The 23,028-nt window shown below is 43.6% G+C and overlaps 2 protein-coding genes across 7 annotated transcripts in view; one reads left to right on the plus strand and one right to left on the minus strand.

The window, feature by feature from the left end:
* Nucleotides 1–3,950: 3,950 nt before the first annotated feature.
* On the plus strand, nucleotides 3,951–6,213 carry LOC120049876 (short transmembrane mitochondrial protein 1-like). Its single transcript, XM_038996354.1, has 3 exons — nucleotides 3,951–4,100; nucleotides 4,310–4,363; nucleotides 5,492–6,213. The coding sequence occupies exons 1-3, from the start codon at nucleotides 4,086–4,088 to the stop codon at nucleotides 5,564–5,566; spliced, it is 144 nt and encodes a 47-aa protein (XP_038852282.1). The 5' UTR covers nucleotides 3,951–4,085; the 3' UTR covers nucleotides 5,567–6,213.
* Nucleotides 6,214–8,473: 2,260 nt separating this feature from the next.
* LOC120049875 (striatin-interacting protein 1 homolog) overlaps nucleotides 8,474–23,028 on the minus strand; it is a 39,878-nt gene continuing 25,323 nt past the window's right edge. For all 6 annotated transcript variants that reach the window (XM_038996350.1, XM_038996353.1, XM_038996351.1 and 3 more), the window contains 15 exons: nucleotides 21,381–21,487; nucleotides 19,776–19,903; nucleotides 19,271–19,459; nucleotides 17,765–17,997; nucleotides 16,785–16,850; nucleotides 16,582–16,645; nucleotides 16,046–16,117; nucleotides 15,563–15,637; nucleotides 15,289–15,386; nucleotides 14,975–15,101; nucleotides 13,213–13,313; nucleotides 12,877–12,943; nucleotides 12,578–12,682; nucleotides 12,184–12,388; nucleotides 8,474–11,620 (listed from right to left, as the gene is read on the minus strand). In XM_038996350.1, the coding sequence (XP_038852278.1) occupies nucleotides 11,367–11,620; nucleotides 12,184–12,388; nucleotides 12,578–12,682; nucleotides 12,877–12,943; nucleotides 13,213–13,313; nucleotides 14,975–15,101; nucleotides 15,289–15,386; nucleotides 15,563–15,637; nucleotides 16,046–16,117; nucleotides 16,582–16,645; nucleotides 16,785–16,850; nucleotides 17,765–17,997; nucleotides 19,271–19,459; nucleotides 19,776–19,903; nucleotides 21,381–21,487 (1,891 nt within the window). In that variant the 3' untranslated portion in view covers nucleotides 8,474–11,366. The remainder of the gene's footprint in view (nucleotides 11,621–12,183; nucleotides 12,389–12,577; nucleotides 12,683–12,876; nucleotides 12,944–13,212; nucleotides 13,314–14,974; nucleotides 15,102–15,288; nucleotides 15,387–15,562; nucleotides 15,638–16,045; nucleotides 16,118–16,581; nucleotides 16,646–16,784; nucleotides 16,851–17,764; nucleotides 17,998–19,270; nucleotides 19,460–19,775; nucleotides 19,904–21,380; nucleotides 21,488–23,028) is intronic.

The following is a 23,028-nucleotide window of genomic DNA, read 5'->3' on the forward strand; positions in this document are numbered from 1 at the left end:
TGTCAAGTGAATGAATTATCTTGGCAAAGGAGAAATGCTAGCTAACATGGATAAAAACAAATTTGTCCACAATTTGAGAGAAATAAGCTTTTTGTGCGTATGGAACATTTTGGGGATCTTTTATTTTAGCTCATGAAACATGGGACCAACACTTTCCATGTTGAGTTTTATATTCTTGTTTGCAACACAAAGACAAAGGCTTGTTACTGTCTCACCACTCCCATATTAAAATGCCATGGCATTCCATATGTTGCATTATGACCGGGGTTGGGGAGTAACGGATTACATATAAACAGTTATGTTAACAGCAAAAATATTGTAATCAGATTATATACTTTTGAAAAACAAGATGATTACTTGGAGGATTACTTTTAAATTCAGAAAGGTTTGCGAGGGGAAAAAAATATTTTTACACTTCTCTGTTTGTCTGAATGACATTCAAATCAGCATTGAAAAAAGGCGCACATTTAAATGTGTTCCTCCTGAGCGAGTCTGACCACAAGTCAGAGACCACTATGATGACACACAAAATGGGTTTGATGGATCGCGGGAATAGGCTTTTTGTAGGCTACAGCCCAAGCTATGTCTTCCAATGGTATGCTGTCGACATCCAAAGATTATCCAATTTGAATTAACACTTGGAGGTAAGGATGACAGCAGTGGTGTAGTCTACGGCGATACGGATATCACTTATTGATATCTACATAGCGCATTGATGTGAATCACACTGTTGCTCTCTGTTAGCTATTTAAATTTTACGGATTGCGATTGTTGTGGATGGCTGTTCACAAATCTAAATGTGTATTTGAAACAAATAATGATTTGAATTCAAGACGTTTTAAGGTGCCTATTAATCATTGTGTTTGAAACCAGTGGACAGCCAGTGAAAAACGTGCTCTTTCAAAAGCTGCACAGTGCCGATCCCAGCCTATGGAATAAAAGTGAGGCTTTTATTGCTCAATGTAATTCATGCTGATAAAACAATTTAATCCATGGGCCTAATGGACACATGTTCAAACTCGCACACGTTTGATAGACTTAAAGGGTCAATCTGTCGTTGCTACATCCATTTTTGGACTTATATATCCATTGATTCTTGAAAAATATAACTTATAACTGCCTCATGAGCTTAGTTCAACTGTCACACTCACACCCAAAATATAAGCTTGTTTTTCTCCAGTGTTTGTAAACATTGTAAACAATTTGGCTAATCTATACTTTCATATTTCCAAGTCCTATTCTTGAAGATCAAGGGATATAACATTTAATGAATTGACTGGAATTGTAAGACTGGTTTTTAAATGTAAAGATATCATTTAATCGCGATGGGTTAAACTAAGCCTACATAAGCAACCCATAAAGTAAAATTTAACATTGACTTATCTTGCAATAGATGTGGTTCAATTAGTAACATAAATTTGTCTTCTGATGCCTCTTAAGGGGACAGGTAATTAGTAACTCACAGATAACATTTAGAAAGTAATCTACCCAACCCTGATTAGGTCACCGCTGGTGATTTACATAAAGTTGGGAAATGCTGAACTTCTTCACCGCCTCCCACGCCACGTTCGCACCGCCCAACGGTCGGTTTAATGTTATGTTTCTGAAGATGAAATATTACTAGTAGCTATGCTTTTATAGTAGGTCAAGGATTCAGAATATGTAGAGGGCCGTTTCAGACCTCCCCAGGGCTGCATTACAGGTGGAGATGGGGGATATGCCATTGCAGATTAGGAGACAGCAGCTGGCAATGAATTATTGGGTCAACCTAGAGGGACATGTGGTGTCTTTACAGGCATGCTGGGAACATGAGCGAACACGAGCATTGGGTGGGTCGGTAATACCCAGGTGAAAGAGATTAGACTGTATGGAAGGGAGTTTAGTCTAACGGTAGCTATTCCTGTAAATCCACCATGGCTACTCCCATCTCCAGTAGTTGATCTAGAAGTAGGAGAGACTACAGAAAGATTTGTTTAAGCGACATCTGGATACTGTGTTATCAGGATTTTGTTGCCATTTACACAGATGGTTCAAAAGATCCAAGGACAGGACGTACTGGGTCAGCATTTGTAGTACAGGAATGTGGGGTGGCAGTCAGGAAACGTGTTTATTTGCTCTGATTAATGTGTAGTGTTGATGAGTCTCCAGTCCTTTAGATCACGTAGCAGACAATACCTGCTTTATGAGGTACTACAAACCCATGGCAGGATTAGACAAATGGGTATACAGATAACATTTACTTGGGTCCCAGCCCATGTGGAGGGGAACGAGGCAGTTGATGTACTCCAATCAAATTTTATTGGTCACATACACATGGTTAGCAGATGTTAATGCAAGTGTAGCGAAATGCTTGTGCTTCTAGTTCTGACCGTGCAGTAATATCTAACAAGTAATCTAACAATTTCACAACAACTACCTTTTCCCCACATTGTAAAGGAATGAATAAGAATATGTACATATAAATATATGGATGGCCGAACGGCATAGGCAAGATGGTATAGAGTACAGTATATACATATGAGATGAGTAATGTAGGATATGTAAACATTATATAAAGTGGCATTGTTTAAAGTGTCTAGTGATACATTTATTACATCCAATTTTTAATTATTAAAGTGGCTAGAGATTTGAGTCAGTATGTTGGCAGCAGCCACACAACGTTAGTGATGGCTGTTTAACAGTCTGATGGCCTTGAGATAGAAGCTGTTTTTCAGTCTCTCGGTCCCAGCTTTGATGCACCTGTACTGACCTCGCATTCTGGATGATAGCGGGGTGAACAGGCAGTGGCTTGGGTGGTTGTTGTCCTTGATTATCTTTTTGGCCTTCCTGTGACATCGGGTGGTGTAGATGCCCTGGAGGGCAGGTAGTTTGCCCCCGGTGATGCGTTGTGCAGACCTCATTACCCTCTGGAGAACCTTACGGTTGTGGGCGGAGCAGTTGCCGTACCAGGCGGTGACACATCCCGACAGGATGCTCTCGATTGTGCATCTGTAAAAGTTTGTTTCAGGTGACAAGCCAAATTTCTTCAGCCTCCTGAGGTTGAAGAGGTGCTGTTGCGCCTTCTTCACCACGCTGTCTGTGTGGGTAGACCATTTCAGTTTTTCCGTGATGTGTACACCGAGGAACTTAACTTTCCACCTTCTCCACTACTGTCCCGTCGATGTGGATAGGGGGGTGCTCCCTCTGATGTTTCCTGAAGTCCGCAATCATCTCCTTTGTTTTGTTGACGTTGAGTGTGAGATTATTTTCCTGACACCACAGTATTGGCTGAACAAGCACTTAATAGTGGGGATGTTGTCATTTCAATGAGCACAGCAGATGCAAAAAGCCTGATACGGACAGTGATGGTGCAGAGATGGCAGGTGCAGTGGAATAAAGATACTTAGGCAGGCATTTATTTCAAATACAGTGGAAAGTCAGGGAGGACGGCAGGAAGGGACAGAACTCTTTTTTTACAAGATTACTGGGACACAGCCTGGTTGAATAAGACCTTAAATGTGATAGGAAAGCATTTCGCTACACCCGCAATAACATCTGCTAAATATGCCTATGTGACCAATAAAATTCGATATGATTTGAAAGCTTCCAACAGGAAAGTGTGATTATTGCCAGGAAACGGAGACCATGGAGCATGTATTGCTACAGTGTGGGCAGTATCAAAGGGAAAGCGGGAGGCTGAGATCTAGTATGAGGGAGAAGGGGATACAGGAAATTAGTTTTAAAAGTATATTGAGTAGAACGTCATTAGATGTAGTCTTTTTTTAAGCGCAACGGAGCTGGCAGGTAGGATTTAGTTTCTCCCGGTGGCTAATCGGGTGCGGTCTCCAGTACAGTAGGTGGAGGTAATGCACCATAACGATGGATGCCAACCGCCGATAAACCCCACCGAATAAGAACTCTTTTGACCACACAGCATCCGCGTAGATGACAGAAACCTTGTAGACGGGTCGTGGCCAATAAATGCTTTTTGAAGGCGACATGACATGCGCATTATACACTGTTGATGACATTGCTAGCTGGTTCGACCGAACTTTGAAACTGCCAACTGGATTGCTAAAATATTGTCTCCTTCGTTAGACACGACCATGCTACAGTTCCTGGTGAGTTGATATCGAAATGAAAACGATATATTGCTAACTTTCTGCGTCTCTTTGTGTGTATTGCTGGGCTACTGTAGCTAGCTTGCAACTTAGCTAGCTTTCATAACTATGTTGTGTGCTAGCTATCATAACTATGCTGCTGACCTAGCTAGTAAAAACAACAGCATGTATTCCGTCTTGAATAACAATTTTTATTTCTAATCTTGCAGGCTGGGTTTACTTTGGGAAACGTTGTTGGGATGTACCTCGCTCAAAACTACGAGGTACTACTAAGAGGAGCAACTAGCGCCGCGGACTAAACTCCACTAACGTTACCAACCGAATGAAGCAGAGACAAGGCTTTGTGGAGTCTAACTACATCGACAAGGTCAATACTTAAAAAATAAATATATAGATATATATATATTATGAAACGCCTACCTTGTACCTATGTAGTTGCGTGCCTTTCTTTTGCTGAAATCCATATTTTTTCAATAAACGTTAATCAAATACAACCACCAACTGTTTCCTTGTTGACGTTCAATTGGCGACAAATGCTCATTTGCCGTGTGTTGGCATCTTAGAGCAACAGCAATGAGCAAAAAGTCTGTAGTTGTAGTTTAACTTCGATTGAAAAAGTATGGATTTCAGCAAAAGAAAGGCATGCAACAACAGAGGACAAACAGGTAAAAGGTAGGCGTTTAATAATTATTTTTTAAGTATTGACCTTGGGCAAATCGAAGTAGTCAGAGCTCGATTCCACGAAGCCTGGTCTCGGCTCCACTCCATTGGCTGAGTCATCAGGAATTTCCTTCACCGTGGAGTTTGGTCCACTAGGGAACAATCCACTATAGATGTCAGTCAGTGTCAATGGTTCTGTGTATAAAACACAATAGGCCTGGGGCCTCCCGGGTGGCGCAGTGGTCTAAGGCAGTGCTTGCTCTCAGAGACTCTGGGTTCGAGCCCAGGCTCTGTCGCAGCCGGCCGCGACCGGGAGGTCCATGGGGCGACGCACAATTGGCCTAGCGTCTTCCGGGTTAGGGAGGGTTTGGCCGGTAGGGATATCCTTGTCTCATCGCGCACTAGCTACTCCTGTGGCGGGCCGGGCTCAGTGCGCGCTGACCAGGTCGCTAGGTGTACGGTGTTTCCTCCGACACATTGGTGCGGCTGGCTTCCGGGTTGGATGCGCACTGTGTTAAGAAGCAGTGTGGTTGGGTTGTGTTTTGGAGGACGCATGGCTCTCGACCTTCGTCTCTCCCGAGCCCGTACGGGAGTTGTAGCGATGAGACAAGACAGTAACTACTAACAATTGGATACCACGAAATTGGGGAGAAAAAGGGGGGGGGGGAAACACAATAGGCCTATGTTATTGAACTTTTTATTTTTGGAACTCTTCTCTGATTACTTTTAAGGTCCCCAACATATCCAAAAAGATAGAAGCCTTCAAGAAGGATGTGGCGGCAAAGAAGAAACCTCCAGCAGATTAAAGATGGTTTCCTTCGAACCATGTTGATCAGAGGCAGATTGAAGAGATGGGGACTATTGGAACAACAAAATGCACACCGCAAAGGACATATCTTTTTTCATCTAAGGTTACACGGGCAGAGGAATAAATTGTAAAAATGATTCTCTAATCAGGGTTTTTACAGTGCCTGGACTGGAACAGTGTTATTTTTTTTTGTATTCTTAAAGTGCTTAGCTACATTTTTAAGATAATATTATGAGGGTTCTATTTATGAGTGGATATGCGAAGATGATTAATTGCTGTGGGATCTAATAAACTTCAGAAACCCTGGCCTTATTCTTGCAAGCAGCTGGGCAGGGCAGGCCTTTAGGTGGGGCACTGGCAATTGCATTTATATCAAGTCTAAACATGGCATTTTTACAATATATGCTTGTCCTTTTTGCCAACTAAACTGTGCAGTTACTGCTTTTGAGTGATGTTATCTAGAATTAAAGTGGGAGGCCTATTCTTTGGATTCTATTTCTGTGGGTGTTATGGTATTGATAATGAGTCACTCATGTAAATTTGCATTGTTTGGTGTGTATTCTAAGCTAAATGCTGTTCTCTAACATCATAGGCCTTATTCAGATGTGCCTAAATCTGTTCAGCCTGCATTAATACATTTGCTGATGTTGGTTCTGTGTCAAATTGAAAGGTGTTACATCATATAAGATAGGTCCCTTGCTTGACAACACTAACCCAATACTTCATCACCATCCAGTAAAATGTATTTATTTTGTAGGGCCTTTTTCACCCCTTTTTTCTCCCAAATTTCGTAGTATCCAATTGGTAGTTACCGTCCTGTCCCATCGCTGCAACTCCCGTACGGACTCGGGAGAGGCGAAGGTCGAGAGCCGTGCGTCCTCTCAAACACAACCCAAACAAGCCGCACTGCTTTTTGATTCAACGCCCGCTTAACCCAGAAGCCAGCCGCATCAATGTGTTGTAGGAAGCACCGTACACTCGCCGTCTGTGTCAGCGTGCTTAGCGGCCTGCCACAGGAGTCGCTAGTACGCGATAGGACAGTAACATCCCTGCCGGCCAAACCCTCCCCTAACCCGGACGAGGCTGGGCCAATTGTGCGCCGACCAATGGGTCTCCCGGTCACAAACTAGGCTCTCTAGTGACACAGCTAGCAGGGCCTTAGACCTCTGCACCACACATGAGGCCCTATTTTGTAGCAGTTATTCTAACTTGCCATGTTTATGCTTAACCTCCAATTATCCAGAGAAGCATTCTTCACCCGCGTCACAGCTATGTTTTTCTTGAGAGCATCTGGGTATGGTATGCCAGCAGAGGTCAACATAGTTCCATGTTTTCGTTCCCCTCTTCTCTGTAAATAACAACCAATCCACCAGAGGTCACCAAAGTGATATTTTGAATTTGAACAGAAAAGATCAACTAAAATCTACATTATAATTGGGACTCTATTCAATCTGTTAAGCTGAAGTGTTACAGATTCTGCAATGTAAAGGTACTTTTCTATTTAGCCAAAATAAGCAGTGTTTAGCATGAATGCAGTATGCTAAATCGGGAACAGTGGAGACTGCTGAGGGCTCATACTGGCTGGAATGGTGTTAATCCATTCCATTTCGGGCTATTGCTATGAGCTGTCCTCCCCTCAGCAGCCTCCACTGATCGGGCACATTGCCTTTACATTTATATCACGCTGTAAAGTTGGATTTCCGCCATGCGGATTGAATAGACCCCGTACTAAACTATAATGTTTGTTTTGGTCTTGGCAAGGTTTATGGTAGAATCACTTTTTGTTTTCTTGCTCTTCATTCCTCCTAGTTTCTTTTTTGTTGACTCAGGCCATCCAAAGCCTCAGAACTCCAGACAGCCAACTGCATTGTGTGAAATGTAGTAAACATTCTGCATGGCTGCTGGACTGAGAATGTCCACTTCTGACTTGGTGTCTTTGGCACTGACTGATCTCTTCTTGGATGACCTTCTACTCAACCTTTTTGGCAGGCCTGCCACTATGTGACCTTGACTTTCTGGATTCTGTTGATTTTTCTTGATTGTGTAGGCTGTGGACAAACCATTTGATAATCACTATAGATAACATGGACAGTTCATGTGAAGCAGTATGTTTTAGTAATGTAGGCTACTTGCTTTACACTGTACCCTTGACCAGTGATCAATGTATGCAACAACTGCATCAAAGTTACTGCACCATTGTGTGGACATTCCTCTCCTATATGATTTGTGAGATTGTTCATTCTCTGAAAATGTTTCAACAAAGAAACCTGGAAACATCAGGGACATCACACAAATAGGTTACTTTTACTTTTCAAGTAAAGGATGCATGCCCACATCCCAAACCTTACCAAGTTGCATTTTTGTGAACAAGTGAAAGCTATTTTTATGTCAAATAGAAATAATTACGCTTACCAACCTTTTGGTGTAAAAGTCTGGCAGAGATGACATCCCATGTGTTTGCATCCTGTTCTAGACACTAGGCTTGTTCTTGGTGTTTGAATAGGCAGCCACTTTTACAAGGTTGTCTCTGACCTCTGTGCATGACGTTAGTTGTTGTATCACATGTCTTTTGTCTCCCACAAATCATTTGTTTTCATCACCGTGGTAATCTGCTGATTATCTCCTGGCATCGTGAATATTAAATTACAAAAACACCATTCCTTATTCACAATCAATAAATAGACCTATACCAAAGGGGGGAACTATTTTGCTTACCTTTTTAACTTTGGGATTAAAAAAACACTTTCAGACAAGAAAACATCACGTATTCTCGCACTACCTGATCTCCACGGAAACCTTGTGTGGAACGCACATAAGTCAGACAACACTATCCTGAATAGGTTGTAAAAAGGGCTGGAGTCTAGAGTGTAGACTTCATAAACATTTTCCATAATAAATGTATACATATTAAAACCAGTGATCTCTTTATTTAGAAAATACAGAATATATTGGACAGAATTATCTTACAAGTTTCAACTTCCGATATGTCTTTCAACAGAATAATGCCTCTGTACAGGACAGTGATACCCCTGAACAAAATCAATATTATTATTGCACTCTCCTATAATTTTGACAAAAACACAAATAGAAATATCCAAACACTGCAAAACACATCTAGGAACACTTCCTCCAACTGTGCCAGAACTCAAACATACATGTACTGTAGAGTATTTCCAGTGATTGTACAATTTCAGGTAGAAAAAGAGATTGCGTTGTTTTGAATGAGAGGTGCTCTGAGTAAGGCATTCATTCATAATCAAAACTGGCACTCATTACTTTGTCACATGAGGTTAGGGTTTCTGGATAAAAGTGTAAAGAAATTATCAACATTGTGCTAGGTTACTGTTTGTGCCAATTCAAGTGTAGACTACTTTTCAATGCTTAGATTGTTATTACCATGTTATTGCAAGTCCACCAGTTGCATTCATACTTACATACTGTATAGGTAGTGAGGAGGAAGCCATAGTTGTACAACCTGAACTTTAGAATTATTGTACATCCTGAAAACCTGAGAACCTCAAGATAAGCAGTTGTTTTTTTAAATCTTTTGCATTCAAGAAAACCCAGAAGTAAAGGTCAAATGACTTTCTCTTCGCCTGTGTGGGACAAACTTGACATGTCTTTTGAGACATACTCCAGACTGTGCTGACTCAATAGACAATAATGTAGGTGCATTTACCAAAACACCCTACATATACCAAATGGTGAGTGGGAGTACATTTTGTGAATTTGTGTTCTAAAAACAGAATTTGAACAAGTCACATTTTGAAATATTGTATCAAATTTCAGAATACACTTTTAAATATGAAAGATGAAACTGCAGCCCTGCAGACTTAGTTTCCACAAAGAAGCACAATTCAGTTACACAATCATTGTTCAATACAAAGATAATACAACCAAGGACATCTCAACCGACTACACAAATTCTCCAGAGAGAGACACTAAAGACTACACTAGATAGTATGAAAAAGTGACCGTGATCATGTCTTATGTGCTTGTGTCATCAGAGAATGTTCCGTAACCTCGAGAGAAAGTTACAGAACACTCACCGGAGAATACGTACTGGCCTTGACAGCCCAAGGTAGTTCTACTTTACAGTGAAAGAAATTGACTAGACAACAGATCTCATAAAAATCAACCCCATTGTGTGACAACGACTGTGTATTCAGCGAGGGAGATCCGCCTCACAAGGACACTTGTAGCCCTTCAGTGGTTGTGCTGTTATTCAAGGTGGGCTGCTGTGCTGCTCTGTTGAAGTTGGGAGGTGGACTGAGGGCTAAACCAAGACAGCCATGACACATTTGGGAGGACAGAGAGTGAAGCACACAGGACTCCTCAGAGTTCCAGAGGGAGTCAGGGACACTGCCATCGATTTACCCAGAGACAGCCTCCCCACGTTGGGCCGATGAACCCCCTCAAGCCTCCCAAATCCCTGGTCAAACCCTTCAGTTTAGCCTCAAAAAGTTTGCCTGTGTCCTTATCCTTTATTAACTCTCTATCTGGCCTAAGGCATCACAGACCTTTATAAACATAAATGAACTACCACATACTACTAACAGCAGGGTTCCCCCACTTGCTGGCCGTGGGCCGAATTTGGACAACCCCCAAGTTCTTTTTTTTCTTCTCATTGTTAGACATGAAAAACTCTAAAAACACCAGGAAATCAGCTCCAAGTGATTTTAATTTTGGAAATCTTTTTGCCAAGTATTCCCACACATAATAGAGAGATGTGATCGTATACAAATGTAAGCAAGTTTATCATCTTTGTAAAATACTATATCTGTTTGTTTTTTTATGTCTACAAATTATTTGTAATTATGTTTCGGCACCCTGACCATCCGCTGAAGAAGAAAAATCATCCCGCAGCTGAATCTGGTCAATGACTTACAGAAATATCTGTTTGTGATTACACAAATTAAAATACTATTAATCTAGAAAAGGGGAAATGTTGTTAAATTCTCCCAAAAACGTGATTTCCCTGTGTTTTATATATATTTCCACACTGAGGTTGGAATAATACTGTGAAATTGTGAAAATTATGATAATGCCCTTTAAATGTAACAGCTGTTTCTTCCTGTTTTGGTAGGATGGAGTTTGTCTGCCTGGTGACATCCATAGGCGGGGTAAATTAGTTAAAAACCTGTCTACCAATCACACTAATCTCCCCCTCCCTACTCAGACCAACTCCAGACAGTCCTGGCAAAATTCTTGCTTGAGAAATTGCTCTTTGCTATTTTAATTGAAAACAATCACAGTAAGGTACTTAATCGTTAGCCTGTTAATACACAGTACTTTCTTTACAAATAGGCATTTTTGTCTAGAAATATCAACCACAATATCATCTGCAGCTATGAGATTTACATACTGAAACATAATGGCTGTGATCATAAATAAATACACATGTAAAACATTACAACATAAACTAAATATAGTGCCAGTACTTCAAATGTACATCTTCATTAAACAAAAGAGGACATGCCATGGATATAAAATTAATTATTCCACAAAGCACAGAAGCGAACCAAATTGAGTGAGAAAAAAATGTACTGGTGGTTTGGACATAGTGGTTGGATTGGTTGTCGTGACTGACAGAATAGTGACAGTATTCCACATAGTTGTACTGTAAGAGCCTGCTCCTGCCAAGTTGCCATGACATCATTATTACTGTCTATATCGTTACTGTACAATTTCTGCATGGATACAGGTGATTACAAAGAGATGTTCTATTTCTGCCACATATTTACATGAAGATCACAGTAGTCGTAGGCTTGTGTCCCTGGTATGCGTGTCCTCCCCCCTCACCGGGCCTGTTGTAGTAGGCCTTCCCATTGGATAGGCTGTGAAAACACCTCTCTCTCCAGCCACATTTCATAGCTGTAGTGGAAGTCCTCCGGCAGCTCAACACGCTGGCCCAGAACACTTTGCAGGCAGTTGTCCACCGGGGCGAACTCGCCGTTCTGGTTCTTGTCGTAGCGACGGCTGTTGAACTTCTCGATGCTCTCCCTCAGGGCGCACTCCTCCGCCTGGAAGTCCCACGGCCGCGCATCGATATCTGGAGAACAAAAGAACAATTAACAGCAGAGTTTTATTCGCAGGTCTATTAACTTGATGAACAGCACCACATAACCCTTTCCATTGTCTCTGTCGATGTTCTGTTTGGAATACACATGTTATACTGTTGTTAAAGGACAGTTAAACCTCAATAATCAATCAATACAGAGAAAAGAGTCAAGTCTGAGATTGCAATTTACAGCAGAGGGACTTGAGGGACCAAGGGATCTCTCTCAGTCTATCTGGTCCATTGAAAATAGAACCTGAGACATGTGATGACAGACAGTCGTCTCTTTTTCTCTGAGGGCCTCTCACCCCTAACTGGCTCCTGGTTTGGTTACTATGGCAGCAGATACCGGCCTAGATACCGGCTATCTTACAGTAGTTGGGTGATTGGACTTCAGTTACGGAGATCCTAATCAAAGGCATATTGTATGTACCTACATCATTACATTCACATTCATCATCACATTCTGATTCGTTGCATAGCTTTCACATCTCCTACACACCAGTGAATTAAGAGTTGACTTCAGGTATGCGTTCAAAAGTTTAATTGCATCTTACCGTTGCCATAGGCCCAGTCGTCATTGAGCCTGTGTCGTACTTTCTGGTAGATGGCTGACATGGTCTTCATGTTGCTCTTCCTCCACTGGCGGCCCAGGTACTTGGTCTGGATCTTGAGCAGTTTGAGGACATACAGCTGCATTATGGCCTGTTTGACCTTCAGCGCCCTCTTCAGGATGGGAGCAGACTTGAACACCACCAGCATCTGAGAGAGGAGGAGGTGGAAGAGAAGGACACAGTGCATCTCAAAAGTGTCCCGACAAGTCTTTGAATTCCAAACTGTCCGCTAGCCTGTACACCCTAGTAGATCTGAAAGGATCTGATAGGTTCTACAAGTGGGCACTGAATAAGGGACATACGATCATAGAGAGAGGCAACACCTGGTCTCTCTCACCATGGTCCTGGAGTGTTTCCACTTAGTCAGCTTGTTGAGGATCCTCAGCAGGTTGATGCAGGAGAAGAGATTACGCCAGCAGAACTGATTACGGTCTCCGGCTTCCTACAAATCACAGGAAAAGAAAGGGTTAGGAGAATTGAAACGCCCACAAAGAACACATTTATAACGGCCTACTATTCAGGACGGGTAGCCAGACATGGCCAGTGTCTAATCACAGCCAACAGATAAACCCATAGCCAGGTCTTTAACATTTGAACAGTCTGATGTAAACACATGGGTTTGTGATCTGGACTCACCAAGCTCTCAGCCGTGAGCTCAGGCATCTCGTGGACCACACAGTGAGGGAAGTCCAGCACACATATACTACAATGAGAGCCAACAGAGAATCACACACGAGATTATTACAGCCCATCTTTCTGTCAACAGTGGTGTTACACCTGTCATTGAGGTGAGAGACACATTTACCATCCACACCTGAACCCCCTGTGTTTTGGCACCTCCACCCCTGTGTCTTCTATGAGCAGGAAACAAATACCTGGCAGACGGAAGCCATGCCTTTATGTGGGTGCAGATGTACCTCTGGCACTGTGGCAGAAACTAAGTGGTTGTCAGATGTAGTCAGCGAGTCCTACCTGTTTTTGGCACTGATGTAAGACAGGATGTTCTGGTTGAAGAACTTGAGGATGAGGGGGATGCAGTTAGCGAACACCAGGTGTTGAGAGACAATCTCAAACTGGAGAGAGAGAGAGACAGAGAGAGACAGAGACAGAGAGAGACAGAGAGAGACAGAGACAAGGTCACTGCAAAGTCACCATAGAGGACCAGATAAAGCACTAAGTCATGATAGCCCTTTAATTCCTAATAAGGAAAAATGCATAGCTATTAAATAATAAAAGATAAATCCTCCAACCCCCCCAGTCTTTCTATCTTTTATGAGCAGCCTGCGGAGTTCAGGAATAGACCGATTTCTCCTCTTTTATACATTCTATGGACTCGTTTACCATCATCAAAAGAATGTTCAAGACCACATTTTATTAGCACAGCTACTATTATTGCTGTATGCATATGAATTCAAAGCATTCTATCGCCCGATTTCTGGGGTGTAAAAGACACTCTGAAATGACAACCCCTCTACATTCTCACGACGGCGGTTCCAATAAGAGGATTTAGCCAATCTGCTCTCCTTAGAGTTACTCAGCTCTGCGCCATGGCTGTCTAAGAGCCAGCAGGATAGGAGCCATAGGCAGACTCAAACCCTTTCACTCAGCTGGGTTCTGCAGTTGCATTAATACGTCTTTGTAACAAGCTTCATTTTGACAGTTGGTAGTGGGAAATAAGAGTGAATGTAATAATCTTTGGGCAGTAGATGGCGCTACTATAATTTTAAATCCAGCTATGTTTCATCTATCATCCTTTTAAAAATGGGGAACTAGCTCCTTTTTCATTTAGGATTTGACAGAATAGTCCTGACCTGCTGCAAGGTATGGGATGCAGCCAGGTATAAGCACACTATTCTCAAAAGAGCAGATGCTCCATTTCTCTGTGAAGAGGATTCACTACCTATCACTAGTGGTGGCGTGCCAAACAGTAAATATTGAACCAATCCCTTTTTTAAGGAGCATGATTTTGTGTGCTGAAGAGACACACTCGCTCATCTCAGGGAGAAGCAGTAGCAGGAGGACGATAAATGAAGCTAATCCCCCCAGAAATCGGAATTATAATCCTTTACAAGAGCAGATTTTGGAGGGAGCTCAGCTTTGCATTTTGGAAGATGGATGGTGCTGCTATGTGCCCATTTCTTGTCTGATGGTATTTCTCCTCTCTCTATTCTGCCTCCCTCTATCCATCGCCTTCTCTTTGTGCGGGAAAACGTATGAACCTTTGACTGTGTGCCTATCATTCCAGTGCAGGATCTGTCTACAGGCTGCCAGGAGCCAAAGGGGTAGGGGCAGGGAGAGGAGATAGAGATAAAGAGAGAGAAATGTGGTGGTGAATGTGGAGGGCTGGGAGAAGAGAGAGAGTGGAGGCTGACCTAGTGTGGGAGGGTGTGAAAGGTGTGGGGGGGAAGAGACCAGTGATGTAGGGGTTCCAAAAAATTGTTGGGTAAACTGATCGCCGGGTTGTGGTGAAAAAAAGTCATGCTTTCTATACTTTCAATGCATAATGGTTAAACTGCGTTTACTTGCGTTCACCCTCCACTACACCACTGGAAGAGATATGAGAGCGAGAGAGCAGCGGCAGACCTGAAGGGGTGGAGGAGAGGGGGAGAGAGGAAGGGATAGAGAGCAAGAGATAGAGGCTGACCTGGTGTGTGAGGGTGGAAAGGTGGGAAACAGAGAAAGAAAGACAGAGGTAGAGAGAAAGAAAGACAGATAGTGGTAGTAGGTAGCTTACTTGGTAAATGTGATTGAGTTTCAGGTGCTTGAGCAGCAGGAGCAGAAGTGCAGAGATGGCCTTGACAATGATCTCCTTGTGTCTGTTCACGTCAATACCCAGCTTCATGCTCTGGAGGACCGTGATCCTGCCATCAAACACACACACACACACACACACCTTTTATGTGATTCATAGCAACAACTTCCCTTGACATGACAAATCTATATTCATTGACTTTATTTCTGAACAAACTAAATTAATTTCCAACTTAAGCCTGAACAGAAAAGATGACTATGAGGGAACAAGGAGAGGCACAAGGTTATTACACATACGGCATCTCCTCTGGCAGCACATCAGCCAGTATATTGATGGAGTCCGTCTTGGTTTTGGAGGTAGGTGCTGCAGCCAGCAGCAGCTTCAGAAGGGCAATCTGATAAAAACAATGTGGGTTTTAGATTTCAACCTCTCAGCTCTGAAACATGACAGGTCTAGACAGCAAATACTTAGTAAAAATCTACAGTGCAGGCATGATTTTCAAGATGCAAAGGAAGATGATGCCATGTGAAGTGTCTTGTTGGAGCAGAATATAATGGCAGATGTCCTCACCACATACTGAGACAGGTTAGGAAGCATTCCCAGATACAGGATCTCTGTGGGCGTCTCATCCACATCCTCTTCTCCCTGACCAACACCACACAATATGAGTTACACATATAGTCATCTTGTTTCCACTCACAAAGCCCTGTTCCAACACTTAGAAAACGAAGGATCATATTTTTATTTGACCAGGTTAGTTTCATTGGGATTAAAAATCTATTTTTCAAGAGAGACCTGGCCAAAATAGAAACAAAAAGTTTCATTGCAAAGACACATTTACAGCATTAAAAAAAAACAAAGCACTACAGTTTAAAAATATAAATGTAGACATTGAGCAGACATGATGCTTTGGGGAGGTGTGGTGCAACTAGGAGTCAAAACATTGACAGCTCCCCAACTTCATTGTCCAGTTTTGTTTTAGCCTAGCGTTAAACTCATTCAAAGAGAGGAGTTCCTGTAATTTCAAAGTAAACAGTAAGAGGCGTCACTGACCAGGGTCATGGGGCACTGTTGAAGCTCCTCTTCCCTCTTGATCTGCATCTCAGCAATAGAGACATATTTGTGCTGGAGGGAAATGATGAATTAGCCTATATGCCACCACAACACGATATAAAGCACTATGAGAATCAGCGCAAAGCACTTCATTACCACAATCCATTCCACTTCACACTTTTTCAATGAGACATCACCATGGCGATATACTATAGTATTTCTGACTATCACTTGTCAGGCAGCGCACGATGTGTAAACAGAAGAGGCTTTTAACGGGCGTTAATTAGACTTCACAGATTGACACACAAGAAGGGCATTCCTCGGTGTAAAGGTGTTTCACAGTCAGTTCAAACGCACAATTGATTTCTAAGTGGGACGTCAATGTCCAGGGATATTGACTAGCTGGTCAAATACGCTGGCGATGAAGTGTTGAATTCTAACACTCGATCCTGGTGGAGAGAGAGGGATGGAGGGATTGAGAGGAGAGGTGGAGAGGATAGAGGAGAAATGATAAGACTGATTTCTCTCCTTCTTACCTGTTTAAGAGTCTTCACACTCTCGTGTATGGGTCTAGGGAGACCGACTAGTGTCTCTGTGTCACTAGAAAACAAACATAGCACCACTCAGCGCAGCAACAGAGAGAGAACATTCCCTGGCACTGCACTAACTATGACCACACGTGGCAGTGTGCTACACGGAGAGAGCCTTTCAGATAGAACACCGTGATATTGACACTCACTTTCCCAGAGTGAAGCCGATGAACTTGTTCCTGCTGGTCTCCAAGAAGTATTCGATGTCTTTCTCTCTGTCGAGACAGACAGACAGACAGACAGACAGACAGACAGACAGACAGACAGACAGACAGACGAGCTGGTCAGGCATCTCAAATCACCTGAAGCCTGCTGCCCCTCACTAACCCCCAGTCTGAGGTCCACCTTCTCACTGATCACACTACTAGACCTACTGTGTTTCCTAACCTGGCTTCCCGGTCTTGTAGCGATACTATCCAAACAGACTGATCAAAGACATGCGGCTACTAACCAGATGATGCATCTCATGCTTAAAGCCTCATCAGTCACGGTCGATGCTGCCTCTGTACGAGGGTTCGATATTGGGATCTGGAATTCCGCCTCGTGCTAAATTATCCCAGCACTACGCTATGGTTCAAGGTCGCGCGCGCGCACACGCACACACACACACACACACACACACACACACACACACACACACACACACACACACACACACACACACACACCTGTTGGGGTGAATAATGCATGAGTTTACAGATAATGAGTAGAGGATGATAAGAGCTAAGACTGGGTCGCTCGCGGCCGTCCTTTCCTTGCCTCCCCTGTCTCCCTCTGCCCTCTCGGTCTTATCCACACAGCTGTGTAGACGGATGCCATCTTGCGAGGGGGAGCTAGGGTACCAGGCTGTTACTGTATGAGTGACTGAGGTGGGTTACTTTGAGTCCTCCTTTGAGTGTGTAGAATAACAAAACTAGAACCCAGTCTAAACTTTTTATTTTTAATGTTAACCCTTGAGTTTGAAGATCTGAGGTAAGCAATAAGGTGATCCACCCTGCCTTCTGACGGTGTTTGGGGAGCTTCAGCTATATTACACCCATCCAATCCTTTCAGATTTGCAAACACAGAAGGGTTAAGAGTTATGGCGAGGGGCTAGAGGTTTGTTTGGAACTGGGCCTCCCAGTCTTACCTGACTTTGGGGGCCCAAGGCAGACCCTTGGGGAGGGACGCTCTCTCAGTGGGGGGTCTGAGCGGGGGCGGTGGGGGTGGTGGCTGGATGATGACATCACGGTCCAGGGGGTCCACCTCCGCCTCGATGCCACTGTCGGCTTCCTCGCCGTCCTCCTCCTCGTCTCGTGCGTCGTCGTTCTTAAAGGGGTCTCGCTCGTTGTATGTGTCTAGGCTGTCCTGCTTTACCAGGGGCTGGAACCCAGAACAACCAGCAGGGGGCATAAAAGAGGCCGTCCCCTCACACACACAGGGTTAGGCCCTGGCTTCCCACTTCAACCACACGCAATACTCAGATTTACTAACCGTAAGGCTGCACTCCAAGACAAAAGGTTACAGAAACTCCCAGCAAAAAAAAACAGAGGAACGTTTGGGCCCGACTCCATATTCAAGTGTTAAACATTCCACCTACAACCATATCAGTCATACAACACAAACCTAGTAATCTCATGCCACTTCTATAGTTTTAATGAATGACTGAGGCATCATCAATGCAACAAGCATCAAGCAGAGGGGGTGGCATTCAATAGCAGCGAAACGCCAGTGCAATGTAACGTACGGTGGTGTGCTGGTAGTAACTAGTCGTTAGGTGTGTGGTGGTGATGAGAGCAACAGAGGGGACAGAAGCAGTGTGACCAGCATAGGATATGACTCGTATCCCATGGAGAACAAGCCATTTGGCTCTGTGGTGGGAAAGAAGCTGCAGTGAACTGTTGTCTACAGTGATACTGTGGCGGCTAAACAACTCAGTGGAGGTAGAGACTAGAGGAAAGCTCCCGTCATGCGACCTCAATGACCACAGCCAGCCCTGCCTCTGTACCCACCCATACAGTGCAGAACGCAGTGAAGGAGGAGAAAAAGAAGGGGGAAGAGGAGAGTAGGAAGAGGAGGAGGACAAGGAGGAGATGGAGGAAGAAGAGGAGAAAGAATAAGAGGAAGAGGAGAAAGAAGAGGAGACGAAAGAGATGGAGGAATAGAAGGTGCAAGAACCAGCCCAAGGCAGGGAAAATGCAGAGGGAAAGTGGGTAAAGACCTGCTTCTTGGGAAAGGGACTGTCTCCTTCCAAGCTATCAACAAAGGCACTCTGCAGGGACACACGGAAGAGGAGGGGGGTGAGAGCCTGGTGAAGTCAGAGCTCTAGTCTAAAAACAGCACAGTTGGGATTAGAGGAAAAAGTTAACAAACGTGTCATTCCCTCCACTGTCAGGGGAATACAGTACACGGATGGTGTGCACATGGTTCCTATTCACATTTGCTACTGCTATAGCCAGGCTGAGCAATCAATGCTTGTTAGCCTCACGCACCGTGCCCTCTGTGACCGCAGGGTTCAGTTAGGCTCACTGTTAGAGCACATCAGGTGTGTATTCAGTCGAGTGTGAGTCTAACGCACAGGTGTGCGTATGTGAAAAGCGCCAGGGACAGTGCGTGAACAGTATGCGCATAATATAATGTTTGGTAGAATACGTACCCTGCGGCTGCGGCGTCCTCTCTTGGCCTGCTGTTGCTGTTCTATGAGCTCCATTGCCGAGGCTGGAGGAGAGGCTGCTCTCATGCTCCGGACCACCTTGATGCTGTCCTCAGGTAGGGGGGGCAGGCTCAGCCTCTCTCTGCCTCGAACCTTCATCTCCTGGAGCTCCTCGAAGCCCCCCATGGTGAACTGTAACACAGACACACACAGTTTGATATGGACACATACACACAGAGAAAGATGGACACAGAAAGCCATAGAGATGTACATGAGCACACATGCACAGAGCTCTATGCAGATATTGGCAAACCTCGTTTTCCAAACCCCGTCAATTCCACTGTGGAACTAGTCTAGCCTGACACTACTATAACATTCTAACATCCTTCTAACAAGTGTTTTGAATGTACAATAGATGACAACATAACGGTGGATGAAATATCTCCGTTGCGAAGCGGCTAGCCTACTAAAGGGACAGGTGATGGTGTCTGTGCTGTGGCTTACTGACCAGGATGGTCTTCCAGAGCAGCAGCAGGACCTTCTTCATGGGAAAGTGTGGAGCGTTCATACTGCAGAACTTGGTCACCATGGTGAAGAGCAGCAGGGAAAATGGCTCTCCGTTGTACAGAGGAGAACCTGAGGTTAGAGGAAAGGGTTAACAGCCAGCACGCACCTAGAGTACACACATGGCACACATACAGTGCACACACAGTGCACACACTAAAACATTTCCTGTATAATTTACAGTAACTTACTGGCAGCAATTGGCCAGTAAGTTACTGTACTTTATTTTACAGTACAGCTACTGTAATCCATTTTATGGTACCAAAAATGTTACTGTAATCTAATTTACAGTACCAAGTCAGTTACTGTAATCTAAATTACAGTACCAATTACAATTACAATATATTTCTGTAATTACCCAGTGGTCTTTGCAAGTTTTCATTTACATTTTGGTCATTTAGCAGGCACTCTTGACATTAGCAACTTACTGTCGGTGCATTCAACCAAGGTTGAGAAAAAAAAACTCATCAAAGTCATAGCATGTAAAAAGTATCTGTAACCTTTACTGAAAATATTGTTGTAGTTAAAGGATACTGGTCTTCAAAATAATTGTAATTAAAACAAGATATCTTATGATATATATTTGACTATTACTGGATAGTGTCAATAAATTACTGAGATATTCAGGGCAACTTGATGCCAGCTTCCTGTAAATGACTATAATGTCAAAGAAATTAAACACAGTACAATACTGTAAAGGTGACTAATAAACTGTAACAAAGTAATTATTGCAGTATTTTACTGTAATTACAAGGGATTGGAGCAAGAAGGTTGGCTGCTAGGCATTTGTATATTACAGCATATTAATGAATACTAGGTGCTTTATATCACTTGCACTTCTACAGGCCTAATCAAAGGCTTCCAAACTGTCCGTGATTATAGGGCAAAACAAATCAAATGGACATGGTTAAATATTCAACCATTAAAGGTTTAAGACCCGCTGCCACTCTGATCTAGTCTGGCAGACACCAGTTCTCGAGCTATGTAGTCACGTGGGTCACGCCACCCAGGCTAACTCTGATCTGTTCCCTATATACATTTCACTGTTAGGGAACCACTACCACATATCAGTTAAATTCGTACAGCATTCTCACTAAAGGGCACAACAAATATAGCCTCTTAAAAGACACAACAATACCATGCACCCACTAGTGGTCAAAAGGTTTTTGGCGCTCCAAGAAAACAGTATGGTACTGTATTCTGAATTACCGTCAATTACTGGCAGCAATTGGCCAGTAAATTACTGGAGATTTACAGGACAAGGTTTGTAGAATTCATTATATACAGTATATTACTGTATTCTGGGGGGGTACAGCATTCTCACTCACCTGTGCAACAAATATAGCCTCTTAGAAGGCACACATTAACATACAGTATGTTAATGAGCCAGAGACTCTTTCCCCGCTTACAACATTAACCCACAATGCACCATAATTAATTCTGTAAAACACATTTAAGGTATTTTACTGTGTATTTCACAGTGTTTTACTGTTGAAATTAAAGAAAAGTCTTACACTGCACACACAAATACACACGCACAAACACAAACCCAGTTCAGTCTTGAAGGCCTCTCTGGCAGTTCTCCACTCTGGCCTGTCGTCCTCTGTCTGCAGACGGATGGTCTCCACCATCAGGTACATGATGCTTAGCAAGACCCTAGTGGAACACAAGAGGTCAGAATGAACAGGTGTGTGCATGCATGCATGCATCAAGACAAATAGTCTGTAAGCTACCAAGGTAGAACGGCTCTCCACTCCAGAAAAATAACTATGTGTGCTTGTGCATACATTATGTCTGCCTATGTGTAGTTTGTATGCGTGAATCTGTAAATGTGTGTGTGCGCATACTTAATACTGTTGCACACCTTTCCACATGCACTTGCCTAGCTAATGCATCAGCATAAATCACACGACAGTAATTATACAACATTAGCGAGGCAGTGTCCTGTGCATTAACGCCTTGATCTAGATGGAAAACAAGCCATAATGGCCTCCATTTTCTACAAGCTATTAGGACGTGTTATTTGGTTTCCCACCTCATTGTCCCTAGAATTTCTAAGCAAAGAGCTGGAGGCAGAGCTTTCTCCTATATAGCTCAATTTTTATGTAATGGTCTGCCTATCCATGTGAGAGACGCAGTCTCAGTCTCAACCTTTAAGTTATTACTGAAGACTCATCTCTTCAGTAGGTCCTATGATTGAGTGTAGTCTGGTCCAGGGGTGTGAAGGTCAACAGAAAGGTACTGGAGCGACGAACCGCCCTTGCTGCATGTGCCTGGCCGACTCCCCTCTCTCCACTGGGATTCTCTGCCTCTGACCCAAGAGGAGATCTTCGTGGGCTATACTCAGCCTTGTCTCAGCGTAGTAAGTTGGTGGTCTGTTGATATCCCTCTAGTGTTGTGGGGGCTGTGCTTTGTCAAAGTGGATGGGGTTATATCCTGCCTGGTTGGCCCTGTCCAGGGGTATCGTCAGACGGGGCCAGTGTCGCCCAACCCACCTGTCTCAGTCTCCAGTATCTATCTTGAAATAGTCTATGTACGGGGGGCTAGGGTCAGTCTGTTATATCTGGTATAATTCTCCTGTGGAGAACTTAAATATCCTGTGGAGAACTTAAATGTACTTAAATGTCCTGAATACATTTAAGTATGCTCCCTCTAATTCTCTCTCTCCCTCCTCTCCCGGAGGACCTGAGCCCTAGGATCTTGCCTCAGGACAACCTGGCCTCTTGACTCCTGGCTGTCCCCAGTCCACCTGCTCGTGCTGCTGCTCCAGTTTCAACTGTTCTGCCTGTGGCTAGGGAACCCTGACCTGTTCACCGGATGTGCTACCTTGTCCCGGACCTGCTGTTTTTGACTCTCTTTCTATCTACCGCACCTGCTGTCTTGACCTCTGAATGCTCTGCTATGAAAAGCCAACTGACACTCTTGAGGTACTGACCTGTTGAATCCTCTACAACCACTGATTATTATTATACCCTGCTGGTAATCTATGAATGTTTGAACATCTTGAAGCGCAATCTGGCCTTAAAATGGCCATGCACTCTTATAATCTCCACCAGGCACAGCCAGAAGAGGACTGGCCACCCCTCAGAGCCTGGTTCCTCTCTAGGTTTCTTCCTAGGTTCCTGCATTTCTAGGGGGTTTTCCTAGCCACCGTGCTTCTACTTCTGCATTGCTTGCTGTTTGGGGTTTTAGGCTGG

The sequence above is a fragment of the Salvelinus namaycush genome, chromosome 6 (assembly GCF_016432855.1).
Source record: "Salvelinus namaycush isolate Seneca chromosome 6, SaNama_1.0, whole genome shotgun sequence".
NCBI classification, from domain to species: Eukaryota; Metazoa; Chordata; class Actinopteri; order Salmoniformes; family Salmonidae; genus Salvelinus; species Salvelinus namaycush.

Excerpts from the sequence above, each read along its gene's own strand:
- LOC120049876 (XM_038996354.1), top strand. Across the intron at positions 4,364-5,491 it reads ACCTCGCTCAAAACTACGAG|GTCCCCAACATATCCAAAAA; the intron begins GTACTACTAAGA and ends ATTACTTTTAAG.